The sequence below is a fragment of the Pipra filicauda genome, unplaced genomic scaffold (assembly GCF_003945595.2).
Source record: "Pipra filicauda isolate LSUMZ 115617 unplaced genomic scaffold, ASM394559v2 scaffold47_size6085603_pilon, whole genome shotgun sequence".
NCBI lineage: Eukaryota > Metazoa > Chordata > Aves > Passeriformes > Pipridae > Pipra > Pipra filicauda.
Window position 1 is genome coordinate 3,595,923 of NW_024104620.1, and position 18,684 is coordinate 3,614,606.

At 39.4% G+C, this 18,684-nt stretch overlaps 1 protein-coding gene across 3 annotated transcripts in view; it reads right to left on the minus strand.

Annotated features, from left to right (window-relative positions):
* The window catches only part of GTDC1 (glycosyltransferase like domain containing 1), a 180,178-nt gene that overhangs the window by 118,145 nt on the left and 43,349 nt on the right, over positions 1-18,684 (minus strand). For 2 of the 3 annotated variants that reach the window (XM_027731207.2, XM_027731209.2), the window contains one exon: positions 3,749-3,959. In XM_027731207.2, coding sequence (XP_027587008.2) covers positions 3,749-3,930 — 182 coding nt within the window. In that variant the 5' untranslated portion in view covers positions 3,931-3,959. Of the gene's footprint in view, positions 1-3,748; positions 3,960-18,684 lie in introns of those variants that run through there. The other variant, XM_039386325.1, reaches the window with a different exon arrangement.

Genomic DNA, 18,684 nt, shown 5'->3' on the forward strand with positions numbered 1-18,684 from the left:
AAACTGCTTTGCTCTACTGTGTCATATCAAGTGTTTTTACTGTTTGAAATTTAATAGATTGTTCATGGTAATAAAGAAAAGAATTACAGGAAAAAGAAGAGTGATTTTTTTTCATTAAATTGTGCAATGGTATTTTCAAATTTGAGAACTTTCCTTGAGTTAGGAAGAACAAAAAGGCTAAAAAAAATTCTTTTTCTTACGTGCTTTCTAGAATTACAGAATAATCACTATGTGCTACGGAAAACAACTTTAGGCTAAGGATCAGACATCTCCATTTATCAAAGAGTTTAAGCTGTCTGAAGGAAGTTGGGAGACAAAGCAGACACCACAGCAACTCTGCAGAGTGCCAGGAGCCTGAAGAGGTCACGGCTCTCTGCTGGACCTTCCGAATTCATGGAATGGAGATGATAAAATCCCATCAACTGCTATCAAAACTCTTAAGATTGCTGAAAAGGTTGTCTAGAGGAAGCAGACAGAAATTTTGCCCTTTTTTGGTACATTTCAAATGCTGAGATTTTGGAAATTGCCATCACAAGGGTGAAACTCCTTGTAGCAACACAACATCTAAACAAGCACCTTATTTCCAATTAAGGAAAAATCTTGTGGGACTCTAGCAATTAAGAGAGCTCCCAGAAATGCTCTCTGCTGTGGCTGCTGTACATCAATCTGTTAGACCCCTTCAAGTTCACTAGCCAAGTGATCCACCTTTAAGTTCTCCTTCTAGCCTTCAACGCTGGAAGGACTGTGTGTGCCTGAGCTTCCCATTCATCAGGGAAGCTCTTGTCCTCCTTTCAGGAGATGAATGAAGACGTGAGCTGGTTTAACAACACACTGCTCAACAAAGCCATGAAAACAGAAAAGCAACACTTTTCTAGATAAACACGGCCTGGACTTTGCATCAGGGAATTACTATAAATCCATGCAGTGCTGCAGATCAAATACTAAGTGTCCGATACCTTCTGTAACAGCTACTACAGGTGTTCCCTGTGGAGGGTGAGGATTCTTTCTCCCTGTTACAATTCTGGGTAGGTCTCCTCCTTCCCGGGAACATAATGTTATCACACACCAAGATATCACCCGCACAGCTCACAAAAGTAACATTAAATGCCCTGCTCCTTACCAACCCTGCTTTAATTCTTGGTCAAGGGAGGACACATCTGTTCTCTGATAAAACTATTAACAAGTCCATCACATCAACTCTCTGGTCACTTAAGAGTATTTGAATTTAACATCTATGACTCTGCACTGAATATTTTGCTTCAAAAGCACTTTTTCAGGCTATTCCTTAACTCACCAAGTGTCACTTGTAAGCTAACAAACACACTTCCTTCCCATAATCAGATGTATGGATAAAAGTCTAAGTCTTTTAAAACATATCCACACTACTTCTCTACAAATGTATCTAATATCAGACTTACCAGCACCAGTATTATTTCTCAGACACATCAGCATCTTGAAATAAAGTACAGTTTGAACATAAAAATTTAGTAACACAGCTCCATTACCAAAAGCATTTGCACTTGGGATATCTGAAACCTTTCTGTATTATTAAACATACAAACAGAAAAAAGGTATTTATGAGACAGCACATTTATGAAAAGCACTTGTAAAAGAAAGTATTTTTTTCCTGTAAATAATGTCGATATTATAAATAACGCAAATTTGGTATTTCCTACGATCTCACAAGAAGGTTGAAATATTTAAACATGCAATTCCAAACACACAGTCCTCCCAGTTTGCAATGGAATTTTGTCTTTAAAAACTACTACCTAGGAAGCAGATCTTTGGTGGTTACTAGCAAGGTAGAAATAAAAGAACCAATATTAATTTTAACCAATGTTTTTTCTAATAGGAGAGAGTAGTCAGCCTTAGTAGGTTGCAGTCTGATGCACTTACACTTTCAGTTTAATAAAATAATTGAAACATTAAATTACGAACCAAACATTAAAAATGTGCAAGTAAAGTAGAAGGTACCTCTAATCAGTTTTCCTCTCACCAGCCACATCAGCCCTTGATCCTAGAATTTTATGCTGCCTGCGAGGACAAGGTACAAACTTTTTTAAACACTCCATCTTTGTCAACTTTGACTGTTTGATCCTCTCTGCTCCAACCCAAACAGCACCAGCAAAGCAAAAGCTTTCCTCTCTTTAAGATGCTCCATTGGTTAGATCAGATTTATTTGCTGTCAGTAAGGGTTATATTTGCACATAAGTCTATGACAGATTGCAAGTTTATTAACTTCAAGTGAGTTTTCAGGCTGCTGGGTTGAGGTTTTTTTGTTGGGTTGTTGGTTTTTTTGTGGGATTCTGCCTTCTTTTTTTTTTTGTCAGCGTTCCCCCCCCCTTCCCCCGAGATGTGGGTTACTTGACAAATTGGAGTTAAGTTATCTTAGGTCAATGTAACTGTAAGTTAAACTAATGAAGTGTATGTCTATGAGTGATGTCTGATTAGTTTAATACAGTTACTGCTGGACAGCTTGGGCTGCTGACCTTGAAGGAACACAGATAACATTGCGATGCGTTGGAGGATGTGGTTGCGATACAAGACAAATTTACATAACAGTTTGTCATGTACACTCCTCCAAAACAAAACTGTTGCAAAAAGAAAGCAAGAGGAAACCAACACTAAAAGCCTCGCACAAGACAAATCAGGGAAAATTAATTATAACGTTTGGCTCAGGATGGGAGATTATTTTAAATGGGAGCCAAAAGCAGGCACAGGAAAGGTGTACATTTATATAGTAAGTGTTCCAAAATGGATTAGACACTATGTTGAGTAACACTGTTCAAATGCAGCCTCCTATAGCAGAAATCTACTCTTGAAAAATTATATTCCTTCCTCAGGAAGCAACACCAGACCCAGTTTTGAACTGTAACTAGTTAGCACATCATCCAGGTGTGCTCAGAGTCCTGCTGCAGCTCATCCTGCTGCTGAAAAGCAGTCGCTTGTGCTAAAATAACCCTGTGCATGAACAGTGTCTCTCCATGAAGGTGTAAAGTCCCCCCATGATGCTCAGCTGCGTGTTCTGAGCAGGGCAGTATCTCACTGCTCCAGACAATCATCTCACCGCATCTCAACTGATCAGGCAGGCCAAGCAAAACTGCTGGGTTTAGAGACACCTTGGCTCTGGAGTGACTGATTCTCACTGCATGATAGCTATCTTGTTGACCTAAATAGTCTGCTTTTATCAGTCCAGGTTCTACCTGATGGAAATTTGCCACTTACATAAATGCATAATTGACACCCACAGTTGCTGGCACGTTATGGAACCAGACTATCATTAAGATAAAACTGCTCCCTTAATCCTCCAGGTCAGCCTGAGCAGGACACTGATAAATCAGACTTGCTAACAGATACATCAGAGGGCACGTGGGGAAGCTTGGAGCCTTCACATCTGTGCCACCTTTCAACCTGATCCGGGAAGCACAGTTCAAACCTTTCAATATGACTGAACTCACTGGATACACTTCAAATAAGAGATACATCTACATGTATAGACATCATGTTTCCAGATACTCAGAGACTCCCAAGGACTGGCAATGCAAGACAAAACAGTCTAAGAAATTCTAAACAAAACATAGCAGTAATTTCCCAGTTATACCCCAAGAAGAAAAACCTGTGTTGTCCACTGCAAGTCTCCAATTGCTTCCACATACACCCTTGCATGCACACAGTGATTCAACTCGAGAGACCTGGCTGAAGGTTTCTCTGTAATTTGAGCTTAGAAATTCCTCAGTCCCTGGGTTACCTGTAATTAGAACTTGTTGGCACTGTTTGCATGAAATAAAGAGCAGAAGTCCGTGCTTTCCAATGCCACTTCTTGGCTGGGAGTGTGCAGAGGACACAGTCTTCCTGTAGCTCTTCCTGAAGAAGATCCATCAGCTGTTTGTGGGAACCACCATAGAAGGGTTCAATGAGAAGAACACTCATTTTCCAAGTGCTTCAGAACTGTTTGGATTCTGAAAATGAAAATAGAGAAGTAGTTTTCTTTAGAAATAGAGCTTTTTTTTTTATTATTTAAGAAAATTATGTTGGAAAAAGCAGAAATATATTGCAAGGCCTCTTGATTTTCCATAAAAAAAATCTTCATATTACATTAATAAGTTTACTTCAGAAAAGGCTACTTAGCAATTACGAGGACAATATTATCACACCTACTTGTTTCAACCATTAGAAGATACCACTTGTAATTTTTAAATGAATCTTAGCGTGCAGGACTTAGGAAAACACTGTATTTTGAATTTATTGTTTTGTTTTCAATCACATATTTAAAAGCAGCTTTGCTTTACACACTCACTCCCAAACACATACGATTCTTCCATAGGTTCCGGAGCAGTTTATTCATTTTTTCATCATTTTCCACCCCTTTTCCAGGTGGCAGATCAAATGAAAAAACGATTCAAACACACTTCTTACTTGCTAGTAACAGTGATTTAGGTAAGGAACTTAAAGCCAGAGAGCAGCCTGGCAAGATACAGTTGGAGCATCCCCCAGGACTCTCCTGCATCACTGGGATCACTACCCAACAACAACAGTAGGAAATAAAGAAGGATATTTTTTGGGAGTACTCCAAAATGGGTGGAAGAGAACAGCAGAGGAGGCTTAAGGAAGCTCTCAGATGAGAAGCCACAGAGCTGCTCACAAACAGGATGCAAAACGCGCTGCCCAAAGCGAGGGGACAGATGAAAACCCTGTGACTGTTGCTCATCACCCTCATGAGTCACAGGCCTGGGGTATTGGAGAGCTGCTTCTCAGATGCTTCGAGCAAAACCTTCACACACAAAAGCTGAAAACAAAACCCTGAAAGGTATTCACCATCCATGACCAGCTCTGTGATGATTTCCTCCTCAACATTCCCGAACAAGGGAGGACTCTGTTAAACTCGTCTATGCAGGATTCATGTTTGATGCTGTATATTGCAAGACCTTACGTCCATTTCCTGACCTGTCATTTCTAGTAGTTTCAGACTAATCTTACCTTACCTTATCTTACCAAAACCTCTGGTGACAAGAAGCGAGAATTCAACAGAGAACTACATACTCTCCTGAAAACCTCATTATCATCGCAATGGTGAGTTAGTTCAACCCAAGATCAGGTGAAAAATATTATGTATTCTATAATCAGAGGGGAGAAAACAAATCTTGAAAAAAAAAAAACCCTTACGAGTGCACTGTAGCTACCAAAAGATCAGCTAGCCAGCAATAAACATCCAAACACTGAATCAACTGAATTGGGAGACAAAATGTAAGAAACCTTTTTAGATAGCTTTGAGCTGTTGGCCCATCACAGTGCCAGATGAAATGGTGATGTAGAGCTCTTGGGTCATTACAGATTACAGCAAGAGAAAAAGTATTCCATGCTCAGACTTTCTAGCCATAATCCACCCAGGATTCAGGTTATAATTTGCTCTATTATTCACTGTCCCATAATATTTCAAAAAAATTATTTTATATAACAAATATGTTCTTTGCAAAACCAAAAGAAAGCTTTTTGGAAGCAAAGACTTCACTCCATTTTGGAGCTTGCTTCTTTTCAGGTAGCAAAACAGATTCTGATCTCTTTTCCACTGACCTAATTTTGAAAAAATCACACTTTTGAGATCACTGACGTTCTCTGAATTTACAATGATGTAACCAAAATCCTAATCTCTCCTCCAAAGCCCTTTTGGAGCCTGCAGGGTAATAACTGCTATAAAAACACAAGCTGTGGTTTAGAATCTGCACTATTCACCTAAAGAACAATTTGTAATTAATCATGCTATGCTCGTCATCAAATGTCACCGAAAATTTAATTCAAAGGACTAGAGGGAAGTGTTTTATAAATTCAGCCCCTAAAAAAGGGGTATGTGAAAAGTTGGTAAATGCCATCGAGTCAGTCACTCAGGGAGGGGCTGCAGCTAATTTACAAGTCATTAGCAGTACCAGTAATAAAGCATTTTGTTCATAAAGTATCTGATCAAACCACTCTTCATCATAGTTCTGAAACTGGTTTTATCACCAGGTTTAGCTGAATCGACACTGTGCTCTCTGGTTTTATTCTACACCAGTTTTCATTGTACATCCCTCACGGGGACAGAGAATGACTGTATGTGCTGATGGTAAGAGACTTTCTCAGTTCTCAGGTTTCCTCCCTGCCTAAAGACCCTGACATTTAGTTATTCTGCATTTACCTACCTTTAGATCTATTAGTAAAACTGCATCATGCAAATATTACAGAAATACTGTCATACATTTTGGCTGTTTACATTGGGAAACTGGGCTGAAATCGTGGATGTGTCGAGGAGTGGGTGTTAGATGGCTCTTCCCATGCAATTCTTCACAATAACACTTGCAGACCCCACGGCAGCAGCCTGTGACAGTGAAAATCAGCAGTGACACATTTTTCAGAGATGACCCGAAGTTCAAAAGGTTTCTTACAAAACTTACTCCTCAAAAATGTAGGTACTGCTCACTAAAATCCTCACTAGCACTTGTAGGATTCTAGCATTGTGTGATCTATATGTATATATTATTCACAATATATATAATACTCAATTTAGAAAAAATGTTATAATACTATATAAAAAGCAGGATATGGTATATTTTGTTCTTTTTTTGAGTTTTTTGGTTTTTAACGAGATAATGCCTAAATATGAAACTAAAGGATAATGGCAGCACAGTATATGTCACATTGACTTCAGGGCTTGACTAAGATGGAGCAATGAGAAAGTCAATAAATCTTCTGTTTTAAAAAGATACACTGATAATACAAAGGAAATTATATTACATATAACTAATAATTTTCTGTATTTAACAGGGCACAGAGGAGGTAGGACACAGTCGTTTACCTCATATTTCACCACATGACTTCCAGTTTTGTTCACATACAAAAATAACAGCTATTATTTTTGCTTTATTTCCCTTGACCCAGCCAAGTTAAGGTAAATACGTCCCATAGACTCCTCAGAGGTCTCCAAAAGACACAGCTGATAAATGGCCTGAGAACATTCACCGTATCTGATGGAATGCAATCCTCAATTAAATATAAATCACTCCAGGTATTCTTTTCCCCATTTCAAAGAAAACAACAAATATTAGAAAAACAGAACTGCTTCCCCTTTCTCATTACAGTGTTTCCTCTCTGGAGCCAGCAATCCTGGGTGTTCCTCAAACAGCTCAATCCGCAGGCCTGCAGGATCCTTTGCTTTGAATATTTCCTACTCTGGCTTTACTACACAGAGCAGCACATTCTTCAGGATATACACTGAGAAAAAACTATCTGAAATTAAAAAATTCTTCCAAGTGGTTACAGTGTCAAAATGACATGACTAATATAGAGGTATATTGAAGTACCAGGAAGTGTAGGTGGGTAATTAGGTGCTGTCTCAATCCCAGCCCCTCACGGTGACATTCATCCAGGACTTTTGTGACTTGCTGCAGCTCTACCCCACAGTTGCAGAAACATGGCAAGTGATGGAATCCCTGACAGGGCCACTACTGTTCAACCTAACAATTTCCCTTTAAAAGAAAATCTGAGTACTATACAGGGTAATAAATAAAAATTTAAAGGCACAGAAGAATTAATTGTTTGACTAGCCACAGTAACCATGGCTTCTTTTTAAACTCTAGGTGAACACCAACTCAAGTATTTTTGTTAACCAACCTAGGTAGACAAAACTCATCATTTTCCATGATTTATTAAAGAACACACGTCCCCTCTGTCTTACAAGCAGAAGTGTGGTTTCTCAAACATCAGCACAGCTCGCACCAGAAAGCCATAATTAGCTCTGTTCATTGACGTAGTCAGACAACATAAATCACAAATCATGTTTAAATATCTGTCCAACAAAATAGCTAAGCAACAATCCAAACCCAAAGGAATAATTGTTAATATATTCCATAGGTAGAGAGCTGCTATTGGTTACAGGAAATAAGGTATAGGGTTTCAGTAATGATTGTTTTAACGGTCACAGTCCCACACGTATGAGAAATTTATTCCACCACCGTATCCAGAGCACACGTGGTTCAGTATCTCAGAACTCAACCAACTACAAAACCCATCAGGTATGAACTGTGGACATAAACATACTTAAAACCTTTGATGATTTCACATAAACACACTGCAGGCAAAATACCTAATGCAGGCAAAAAATTTCCATGTTCCACGTTGCGATAAAATGGGATTCTCCAAAGGACTATTTGGGGTCTTCACCTTTCCTCCTCTGTCCCTTCTCCCTCCCAGCCCCACAACGTGCACCCACCTGAAGGGGGGATGTGGTATATACATACACACAAACCCAGATTGAAAGAGCCTGCATTACCCTCCCACTCACGACGGTGACTCACCGAAACCCCGGAGCTGTACCTTAAACACAATCACATTTTAAGGTTTGACCAAAATTTAACTCTTATTTAGATCACCCAAAAGTACCAGCTCTGAGGTTTGTCATTACTAAACTCTCGCATAAGCGAGAACAACAATTTATCTTTTATATAATCAACTGGAAAAAGCAAGAAATCCTTTCCTCCTTTTGAGAATGTGGTAAACCAGAATCGTTCACCTTTATCTGGATGGCTGAGCAGGACTAGTGCTAATCTACTGGTGACACCCATAAACCACAGTCTGCCTTCTGCACGCAACCTGAGAGCTGCAAACACCTACAGAATACAAAAAACTACTGTTACCTGCAGGTATCAAGGGTGCTACACGCTGTGTGCACTGAAACCTGCACGACTGCACTGCCTGCTTTTGTGTCACTGGAATACCACATCGAGTTTTTACTGTGCTTAGGATCTACATGACAAGGGCATGCAGGGATAGGACAAAGGAGGGTGGCTTTAAGATGAAGGAAGGTAGGTTTAGATTGGATATTAGGAGGAAACTCTTGCCTGTGAGCCTGGTGAGGCACTGGCACAGGTTGCCCAGAGAAGCTGCGGCTGTCCCATCCCTGGAATGGCTGGATGGGGCTTGGAGCAACCTGGGATAGTGGAAGGTGTTCCCGCCCATGGCAGAGGGTGGAACAGGATGAGCTTGAATGTCCCTTCCAACCCAAACCATTCCATGATCTTGCAAACAATATAATGTTTAAAGACTTAGTTTGATCTTAAATAAAAGCAAAATGTGAGGATCACCAGGTTTGGTTTCTTACATCTGTGCTTTCAACCCTAAAATGGAACAGTAGGAATTGGAAGTTAGAGTTTAAAGATGTCCTGTGGCTATCAATCCAGAGACACCCTGACAGAAGAGGCACTAAAGGCTCCTTTTGGAGTTTATGTATTTAGAAAGTAACATGCTGTAAAATCTGCACATTACCCTGTGCATGTTAAGTTAACAATATTGCTATAAATCCTTAGGAAAAAGTTTCTAATGCATATGCAGAGTATGCATTTTAAAACTCAGTATTTAAATTGTTTTACTATTTCATCTAGGCAAAGGCACTAATGACCTTCATCATTTCTTGCTGTAAATTAAATTTGTTTGTTTCCAGCTACAAAAAAAAGAAAAAAAAATTAATCCTTACAATTTACTTTTCACCTTCTTCCCTGACACAGTCTAAGACTGTCATAAATACTTTGTGTCTATACTTCTAGCCATCCTCAATCAACGTCTTTGAAGATCTTTATCTGTATTGAATAAATTATTGCAATTTATTCTTTTTTTCCAGCAGAGAAAAACATCTGTGCATCACATTTATGGTTAACTCAAAACCACAACAGCCAACACTACCTCGGTGGGGAAGCATCCATCCTCCTTTGGAGCACAGCACTCAAAAGATACATTTTCAGGGAGATTTCACTGACTGATATCCTGATTCCCAGTGCATTGGGAATAGCAATTACAATACACAACTCATTTTCCATGTGTCTAATTGACCTACTAAGTGCTATATATGGGATATGTACTGCTCAGGATAGGGTATGAGGGATACTAAGGAGTCTGTAAACTATTTTCATGAGTTCAGATAAACAAAGGCAAACTAAGTATTGCTAATATTTAATTAGGAGAAAGTTTTCTTAATGTCTAAGCCAAAGGAGAATGAAAAATACATAGAAGAGGTGTGATGGGAGAACCAGGGCCATGCTCTGCCAGGGAAACAACTACAGCCACGACCACCCATCACCAGCAAACTGGATTAACTCTTCCACAGAGTTTGTGCCTCTGTCTCCTCCCTTTAGTGGTCCCAAGAGATTTACAGAAGTTGACACAAGTATTCTGCAGAGCAGTAGATATTAAATAATCAATTATCTTCACAAAAAGTCCTACATTATTTTGGGAAGCCCATCAGTCACTAACAGGATTTTTTGGAAAAAAAAAAAAAAGGTAAAGTAAAAAAATTAGTACAGATCTAATACGAGAGCATAATCCAAAAGCACAAGGTTTGCAATTGGATTTGAGAGAAAATTAGTTATTCTGATCTAACAGTTAATTACAAGCTCCCCTTTGCCATGTAACTCAAAAGCCTGGAATAATAATAACTTAATATTCAGAAACTTCTAATGTTGTTTAATGCTATGTTGGTTTTATCCAACTTATTTGGACTGCACTTACAGTACACTTAAAGGCTCAAGAGAGTTTACAGGACTCATCATTTCCAGTGCTGCACCTATGGCTATAAATTTGCTACCACTGATGATCCTGAAGGCTTACATTAGGTTTAAATAGATGAGGGATACTTGATTTAGAGGATCTCGGAGAGGAGAGGGAACTAATAGGTGTGGTAATGGGAGATGTAGCGCTATTTTTAAACCTGACAGGAGACATATTAGTTGCTAGTTCCCTATTATAGAAAAAGTCCCAGTCTGGTAATAATGGGCTGGCATTTTGAAATTCCTCCGATTTATTAGGAATATGATGAGAAATGTGTTCCACACGCTCTGGGCTTCGGACCAGTTTCTGTACAGGAAGGTAAGAATTACAATGTGCACTCAGACAGTTTAAGAACAAATATATACACTTGAAAAAATCACAAATATCTCAACTAATTTTATTTGAAAAATGCGGTCTACACTTCACATTGATTGACTAAATTACAAAACACTTGTTAGAAGCCATCATTAGTTGCTCTGTGAGGTAATAAAATCACCCTACATCAAAAACTTGGTTTGTTCTTCTCAGCACATTTGAAGTAACAAAACGTTAAATGAATAGCAAATCACTCTTGTATCACCAAAATTTGGGATTTAGGACTTAAACTCCTCTAGCACAAAAGCCAGAATTGCAAGAGCTAATTTCAACATTAATTGAAACATTAGGCTTGGTAGTCTGAGATGTTTGGCAGCAACTTTTGAGTGGGCACAAGCCAGATTTATTTTACAGTCAGAAGGTATCCCTTTGAATATGTGATGAAAGGATCTGCATCTTCAGTCACACCTTGAATCCACAAAAAGGAGGGAATGAGACCTACTGTCAAATCAAGTTCAGCTGTGAAATCTGGGATGGGTCCCACACAGAGGAGTATTACTGAGGAACAGATATCCAGAAAGCCAACTCTATCCTGGGATGCACCAAGAGCAGCTCCAGAACAAGAGGGAGGGAATTGTCCCCCTTTGCTCTTGTGAAACCCCACTGCAGAGTTGCATCCAGCTCCAGGGGTTCCAAGAGATCTGGAGAGGGACTTTGGACAAGGGCCTGAAGTGACAGGACAAGGAGGAATGGATTTAAACTGACAGAGGGCAGAGCTAGATTGGATATGAGGACAAAATTCATCCCTGTGAGGGTGGTGAGGCCCTGGCACAGGTTGTCCAGAGAAGCTGTGGCTGCCCCATCCCTGCAAGTGTTCAAGGCCAGGTTGGACGGGGCTTGGAGCAACCTGGGCTAGTGGAAGGTGTCCCTGCCCAGGGCAGGGCAGTGGAACAAGATGGGCTTTCAGGTCCCTTCCAAACCAAACCAATCTGTGATTCTTTGATATACAGTTCACAACATGTCAATAAGGTTCCTTCAAAATTAAATTCAACCATGACCTAAAACGGACTTCAAAAGAGGTGCCAAATGTATCTACCATGTTACTCGTCTAAAGACCTGCAACTCAAGCAATGTAAAATTATTATCATGATTTTTTGCCAAGCTATGAAACCCTTAACCTAGTGAAAATAATAAAACATCAAGGTTTTTTGTGTTTACAGGAAAAAAACATTTCAGTATTAGATCCCTACTTCGGTTTGGGTAGGACAGTCTTGTGATTCACTAAGTAACTTCAGGGTTGCAACGTTACCTGCACAAAAGAAGTCTTTAGTCTTAAATACTAAGTACTAAAATTCAACAGATGAAATAATTTTTTGGTCTTCCGTTTGCCCAACTCTTGCCATCTCCAGAGAGAGCTGAACCAACATTCATATTATAAAGTTATGGGAACAAAAATACATCTCATTAACTTCTGTGCAGTCAGCACCACGTTATCTCTTTCAGAAACCCCTCGAAAGCTCTCAGATTCAATAGCAAACATCCCACAACATTGAATAAGGGCTTCATGCAGCACTAAACATATTTTTCCATGTTAAGAATATTTACATCCTATTTCCAGCTTGACATACAGAAGATGTGTTACCCACATCAATTTATAAATCTAGTGCAATGAGAGTTGCCAATTTGATTTAGTGGTGCAGCATCCTGTTTCCTGTAAATAATTTTCCTATCAAGTTTTGACTAAGCCCTCTGAAAGGGCTCTAGAAATATGAAAGGCTCCAGATTATGGCCTAAATGCTTTCTGACAGTTCCCTGCAAGTGTTCCCCAGCATCTCTTCTGACCCAAGAATAGCAAATCTAATGACTTAAGTCACTTGTTTCCATCCTGTTGTCTGCAGAGCCAGCAAAATACTTCAAGGAGTGGCTTAAAGCAATGAAGAAGAGCATATTCATACATTTTATTTTACTTCACAAGTATCAGAAAGTTAAGGGGTCCACCTCCTCCACTGGGAAGTATCTATGGATACACACATTGCAGAAAGCTGAAAAACACTGACACGAGTTAAACAAACATGTCTGGTATCATCTGCCAATTGAAATGGTGAGCAGTGCAGGAAATATTTGTTTTCCATGAATAAAAGTGATACACAAGCAGCTCAAAACAATCTGTTTTGGAAGGTTATTTTGGTTGTTTTGTAAACAAGTTTAGGTTCTGAGCTGATGTTTTCAAAACAGATACTGCAAAATGAATAAATACTCATGTCTGGGGGAGACCTTAACAGACATGAAACAAGTGTGGCCCTTTTTAACAGTGCCACAGATAAAACAAGGCAAGGACACGCATGGAGGACATCAAGATGTAAATTTTTTCCTTGAAGTTTCTCAGATGGCTGATATTAGAAAAGTGCCATTTAAATCACCACCCTCAGAAAGCCTGTGCCTTAAAAACTTGGCTTTTATTGCACATAAGAGAATCTGGCTATAACCCGTGATCAGCACTGTAGTCTTTAACAAAAACAGTTAAAACCAGGGATTTTTTTGTTTTACTTATTACAGTCATGAAGATACAAGTACAAATCACTTGGGATTTTAGCTTTAGAGTCATTTGAGAATCACTTCTCCACCTCCCTAAAGTATAAAGAGTCTGAAAAGCATTTACCCTGCCTGAGTCAACTGGCCACACTCATGAAACCTTTCTTCAAAATCTGAAAATCCTTATCGAAATCAAACATCCTGTTCAAGAAAACCAAAATTATGCTGTCACTTATCAGCTACTTCCATTTGTACCACCAGACAACCTGCAGAACCCAGCCTGCTTCACCTGCACAGTAGTACAACACTAAGAATGGTTTGGGTTTGAAGGGATCTGAAAGATCAGCTTGTTCCAAACCCCCTGCCATGGGCAGGGACACCTTCCACTATGTCAGGTTGCTCGAAGCCCCATCCAACCTGGCCTTGAACACTCCCAGGGATTGGGAGCCCAAGAACATTAAGCATGGTTTGTAACGGACACGACTACATGGGTGCAGAGAAAAACATCTTCACTGCAGAGCTCAGAGCTGAGAAACTATTTTAAGGTTGTTACTGGAAGACCCTCACTATTTAAAGTTTAGCTGGCTATTAGTAGGTGCTCTTACTGACACTGCTGATACGATGAAATGCCAGAAATACCATTACAAGCCAACACGAGAAACCGCTCACACCTCACGCACGCAAGGCCTGTGCTTAATATTCCCACTTCTTCATTTCAAAGCCACAAAGATCACAAGCTTTGCCAGCAAGTTAAAGATCTGTTCTGACTCCTACTAAAGACTTCAGGGTTGTGCTGTTATTCTGGCCATTGGGAAATTTTTGGCAATGCCATCAGTTAAGCATTCACAGCAGCCATAAGCAGCTCTTGGAGGCCTGAAGAACAATGGCATATGGACAGCTTGGAAATACCTCTGAAATCCAGGCAGTGGTTACCTCACAACAGTGTTCCACACGCAATCAGACTCATGGCAGTGCTACAGCTACAACTTTTGTTATTATTTTTCACATACAAAGGACATGAGCATGTTTGAGTGGGTCCAGAGGAGGCAATGAAGATGCTCCAAGGGTTGGAGACCCTCTGCTCTGGAGAAAGGCTGGGAGAGCTGAGGGGGCTCACCTGGAGAAGAGAAGGCTGCAGGGAGACCTTAGAGCCCCTTCCAGTGCCTAAAGGGGCTCCAAGAGAGCTGGAAAGGAACTTTGGACAAAGGCATGGAGTGACAGGACAAGGGGGAATGGCTTCCCACTGCCAGAGGGCAGGGTTAAATTACATGTTAGGAAGTGCTTTGCTTATGGAGATAACATTAACTAGATAACCGAAGATAGGTTTATGTTAAAATTCCTTTCATAAAGCAGATCCAAACCCAAGGGAGGTGTTACATGGGTCTTATACCATTACAGAATAAAAGATGTCTATCTTTCTGAATCTTTTCAGATCCCATCTTCCCATCAGTCTTTAAACAGAGGTTGGTGCAACAAAGCTCTGTGAGCTGTAGATACTTGAAATTGCTTATGAAACTGGTTTAGCTTTTAAATGGTATTTAGGCCATTTAAAGCAGAAATAGCACTGGAAGACACTTCACTCTCCCACTTTGACTACTGGAGATAAAATATAATAAGAGGGAGGCAGAAGGGCAGGAAGGGCAAGAATAAGTTGCCTCCAGCAAATATATGTGGTGATTAAAAAACACAGACAGGGCACCTAAATTAAACAATACCACACAAATGCTTTGGGAAGGGAAAAGGGAATTATTTCCACCTATCTGCATTGATCATGCACCAGTTCGCTTCCGCTGACAAGAACCTAATCCCAGCTCTGCCTGTTCATCTCAAAATGGTTAAGAAGCCATGTGTGAGGTGCATTCAAAATCCTCCAAGATGAACAAAATCTGTTTTGCATGCCAATATCCTTGGAGAGGGCAATATTCATGCAAGATGATTCAAGCTACTCTTCAGAGCTGCAGCACTCTGCCTTCCCATTGAAGCTCTGAATGAGTTTGGGCAAGAGACACCCATAAATGATTTTTCCTAGTCTATAGACAGTTGGTTTCTTAACACTCGCAGAAGCATCTTCTTGGGCATTAACAAAACAACCGAGGAAAAAAGTCTGCTTTTTCTCTTCAAAGCTGGTTTTCTCTTCAAGCTGTGTAACACCACTTGATATTTAGTTTAGCTACTCAACCAAGCACCAGGCTTCAATGTACTGAAGGTGCGTAATGGTTGAGCATCACAGACCATTTCACATGTTTGGGCTTATTTACAAATACCACTTACATACTGCTGACATTTATAATGACACCTGGGATGTTGCTGACACACCACTACGTTTGTAAACTTGGCGTCTACACACACAGTGGATTCTGAGAAACGTACTGGGGAATACACACAGCAAATTTCCTTTGACTGCAAATAGAATGGTTACTTTGACTATTTCCTATCTGAATACGAAAAAAGCCTCAGAAACAAGGTTTAGCAAGACTAATCCCCCACTGATTTTCTTATCACTCAACACTATTACACTCGATTGCTTTTGTCGACAATTTTCTCAAAAACTTCCTCCTGATCATATTACAGGGTTGCTTAAATCATACTGCAGACACACGCTCACACATACACAGAATTTCACGTATTTCTTACTATTGTTGCCTACTGACTTGTTATTCCAAAGCCCACAACCTCCAAATACAACACTTCAGTGCTTCTAGAAACCTTGACACAGTGTTTGATGAGAGGGAAATATTTGGTCTGGTTTTGTACATGTAGGGACACTATAAAGAATTTATCTTACTATAGAAGCAAAAAAGGAATGTAGATCATTTATTCAATTTTTCAAAGTCAAAGGAGACTTAAACTTATATTAACATGCCCCATCCCTGGAAGTGTCCAAGGCCAGGCTGGACAGGGCTTGGAGTAACGTGGGATAGTGGAAGGTGTCCCTGCCCATGGCAGGGGGTTGGAACTGCATCATCTTTAGATCATTTCCAACCCAAACCATTCTATGATTCTAAAATGAAACAAAGCACTAGATCTACCTAAATGCTCAAATTACAAGCAAATAGTAAGAAAATGCTTGGATTCTTACATAAAACTATTACATAACATCTAACCAAACATTTTCCATTGTTCTGCTCAAATGTGCTTTAAACAACAAACTGTAACTGTTCTATCTCCTCCCTCCAACCCCAAAATCGTATTACATCTTCTGCCTGGTGCTTTCCTATTATTAACAACAAGAGGTTTCATTTATCTGCTTTCATCCAAAAATGCTGAAGAGCTTAACAAACACTAATTAAACCTCGCAACACTCCTGTGAGGTAGGTAGGTATTGTTATCTCTACTTTACAGATGAGAAAACTTGAATTAAAAATTGTGATTTGCACCATTTCCCAACAGCAGTTTTACAGTAAAGCAAAGAGCAGAAGAAAGGAAAAGTGACTCCTATGTCCCTACTTCCAAGCCACCACAACTCACATTTTCTTTCAAACCAGGAGGATTTTACTTGACATTTTGCCACACGTGAGAAAAATATTCTGAAAAGCAGCGTTAATTTATCATTACCATCATCCTTTCTAAGGAAATACAGACAAATACATCTTTTACCCAGACTGTACTTTCATTATTTCATTATGAAAATGAGACAAAATTGTATCCTCTTCATCTGGCTAGCTGATGAATTCAATCTTCAAAAGGAAAATCCACACTTCTTGAAACCATATGAATTGTTTCTCATATGACTGAATCCCTGATTTCCTCTTTTCATTTACGTTTCTTAACAACATTTATTTTTTCCCAATTCTTTTACTTTCTTTTCTAATTACTTCACATTGTACTTTCCTTACTCCTACCTCATTTTTTTTTATTCTTTAAACTTTATTAGTAATACAGTAAAATCTAGAAAGGATTGACTTAGATACAGCATATCAGCTACTACCTTGATGGGTCATCTATCCATTTTTCCTGTCTCAAACTACTCTCACTTCCAATCTTCTCCTTCTCACTTCCAACCTTTTCCTTTGTACATCCTCTATATCTTCTGTCTGATAGGTTCACAACCTCAGAGTGTCTTCTACTTCACCATCCTGCTTCACTCCTCATTAGGAAACCTCCAATTTGAATACAGTCATTCCTTCACTGTTCCCAAAGCAAAAGCTTCATGCCTCCCTTGCATTATTTTTTTGCCTCCAGCCTCACTTCCCTCTTTGTCAATTCTTCCCCACTCCAATTGTTTTATACACCTTTACAAACAATCTCTTTCTTCCTCCTCTATCTTACCACATCAAATATAAAGTTTTCCTCTTCACCTTTGATTTTTCCCCCTCCCCAAGGAAGACTCAATGCTCATTTCCTCACATTCTTTTCATTTTCCTTAGACTTGTTTGGTAAATCTCAACTTCCCAGCAGAAAAGGGAAGCTTTTAACACATTGCCAAAGAGTCATCCACTCATTTATCAATTCTACTCCACATGCTCTTTCCAGTCTCCCCAATCTTCTGCATTTTTCTCTCCTTTTCAGCCCCTGTTCCCGAATACTTTAAGTCTACTAGCACTCTTCTACACCTGTTCTGTTTCAATCTTTGGTTTTCTACACTCCTTCTCTCACCTTCTACCCCTGGCCTCTTCTATTAAGTATCAATTGAGACTATGAACACATCTTACATGTATCTACAAATCTGTACCAGGACAAATCAGACTGTCCCAGACAGGTAAAACTACTTCAAAGATGCTTTCAATGGACATGCAGACCACTGAAGTTAAAGAAACAACTATTAAAATACAAGTAGATTCAAGATTTTTTTTTTTGACAAAATGACTGTTACATTTTTGTCGAAATCTCATGATTTTTCTATGACTTTATTTCTCTTATTTTAGAATCAGCACAGGAAGTTAAATTAAGTCTTTTTTTTTTTTTTTTAAACCATACAAGTTAGCACTTCTTGTTTGTACTGCTTGCTCTAATGAAGTGAGCCTACATTTGCCAGTGCACAGTAAAAATAGGTAGCTATGTTATTCATATACTCTCTGCAAGCAGCAGTTCACAGGCTCTGAGAACTGCTCTCATCATATGGAAGCTGAAATAAATGTTCAGTCACTGTTTTCTCTTCCAGCTCTCAAAATTACAGCTGGATTCTTAAAGCATTACATGTGGTTTCTTGCACTTTAAAGCTTCTGAACTACTTGAATTGTAAGACGCAAAAGTTCTGCCCACAGACACTTTCTTGCTCCCACTGATTTCAGGCTACAGCCAGAAAAGTATCAAATGGAAGTAAAATGCTGC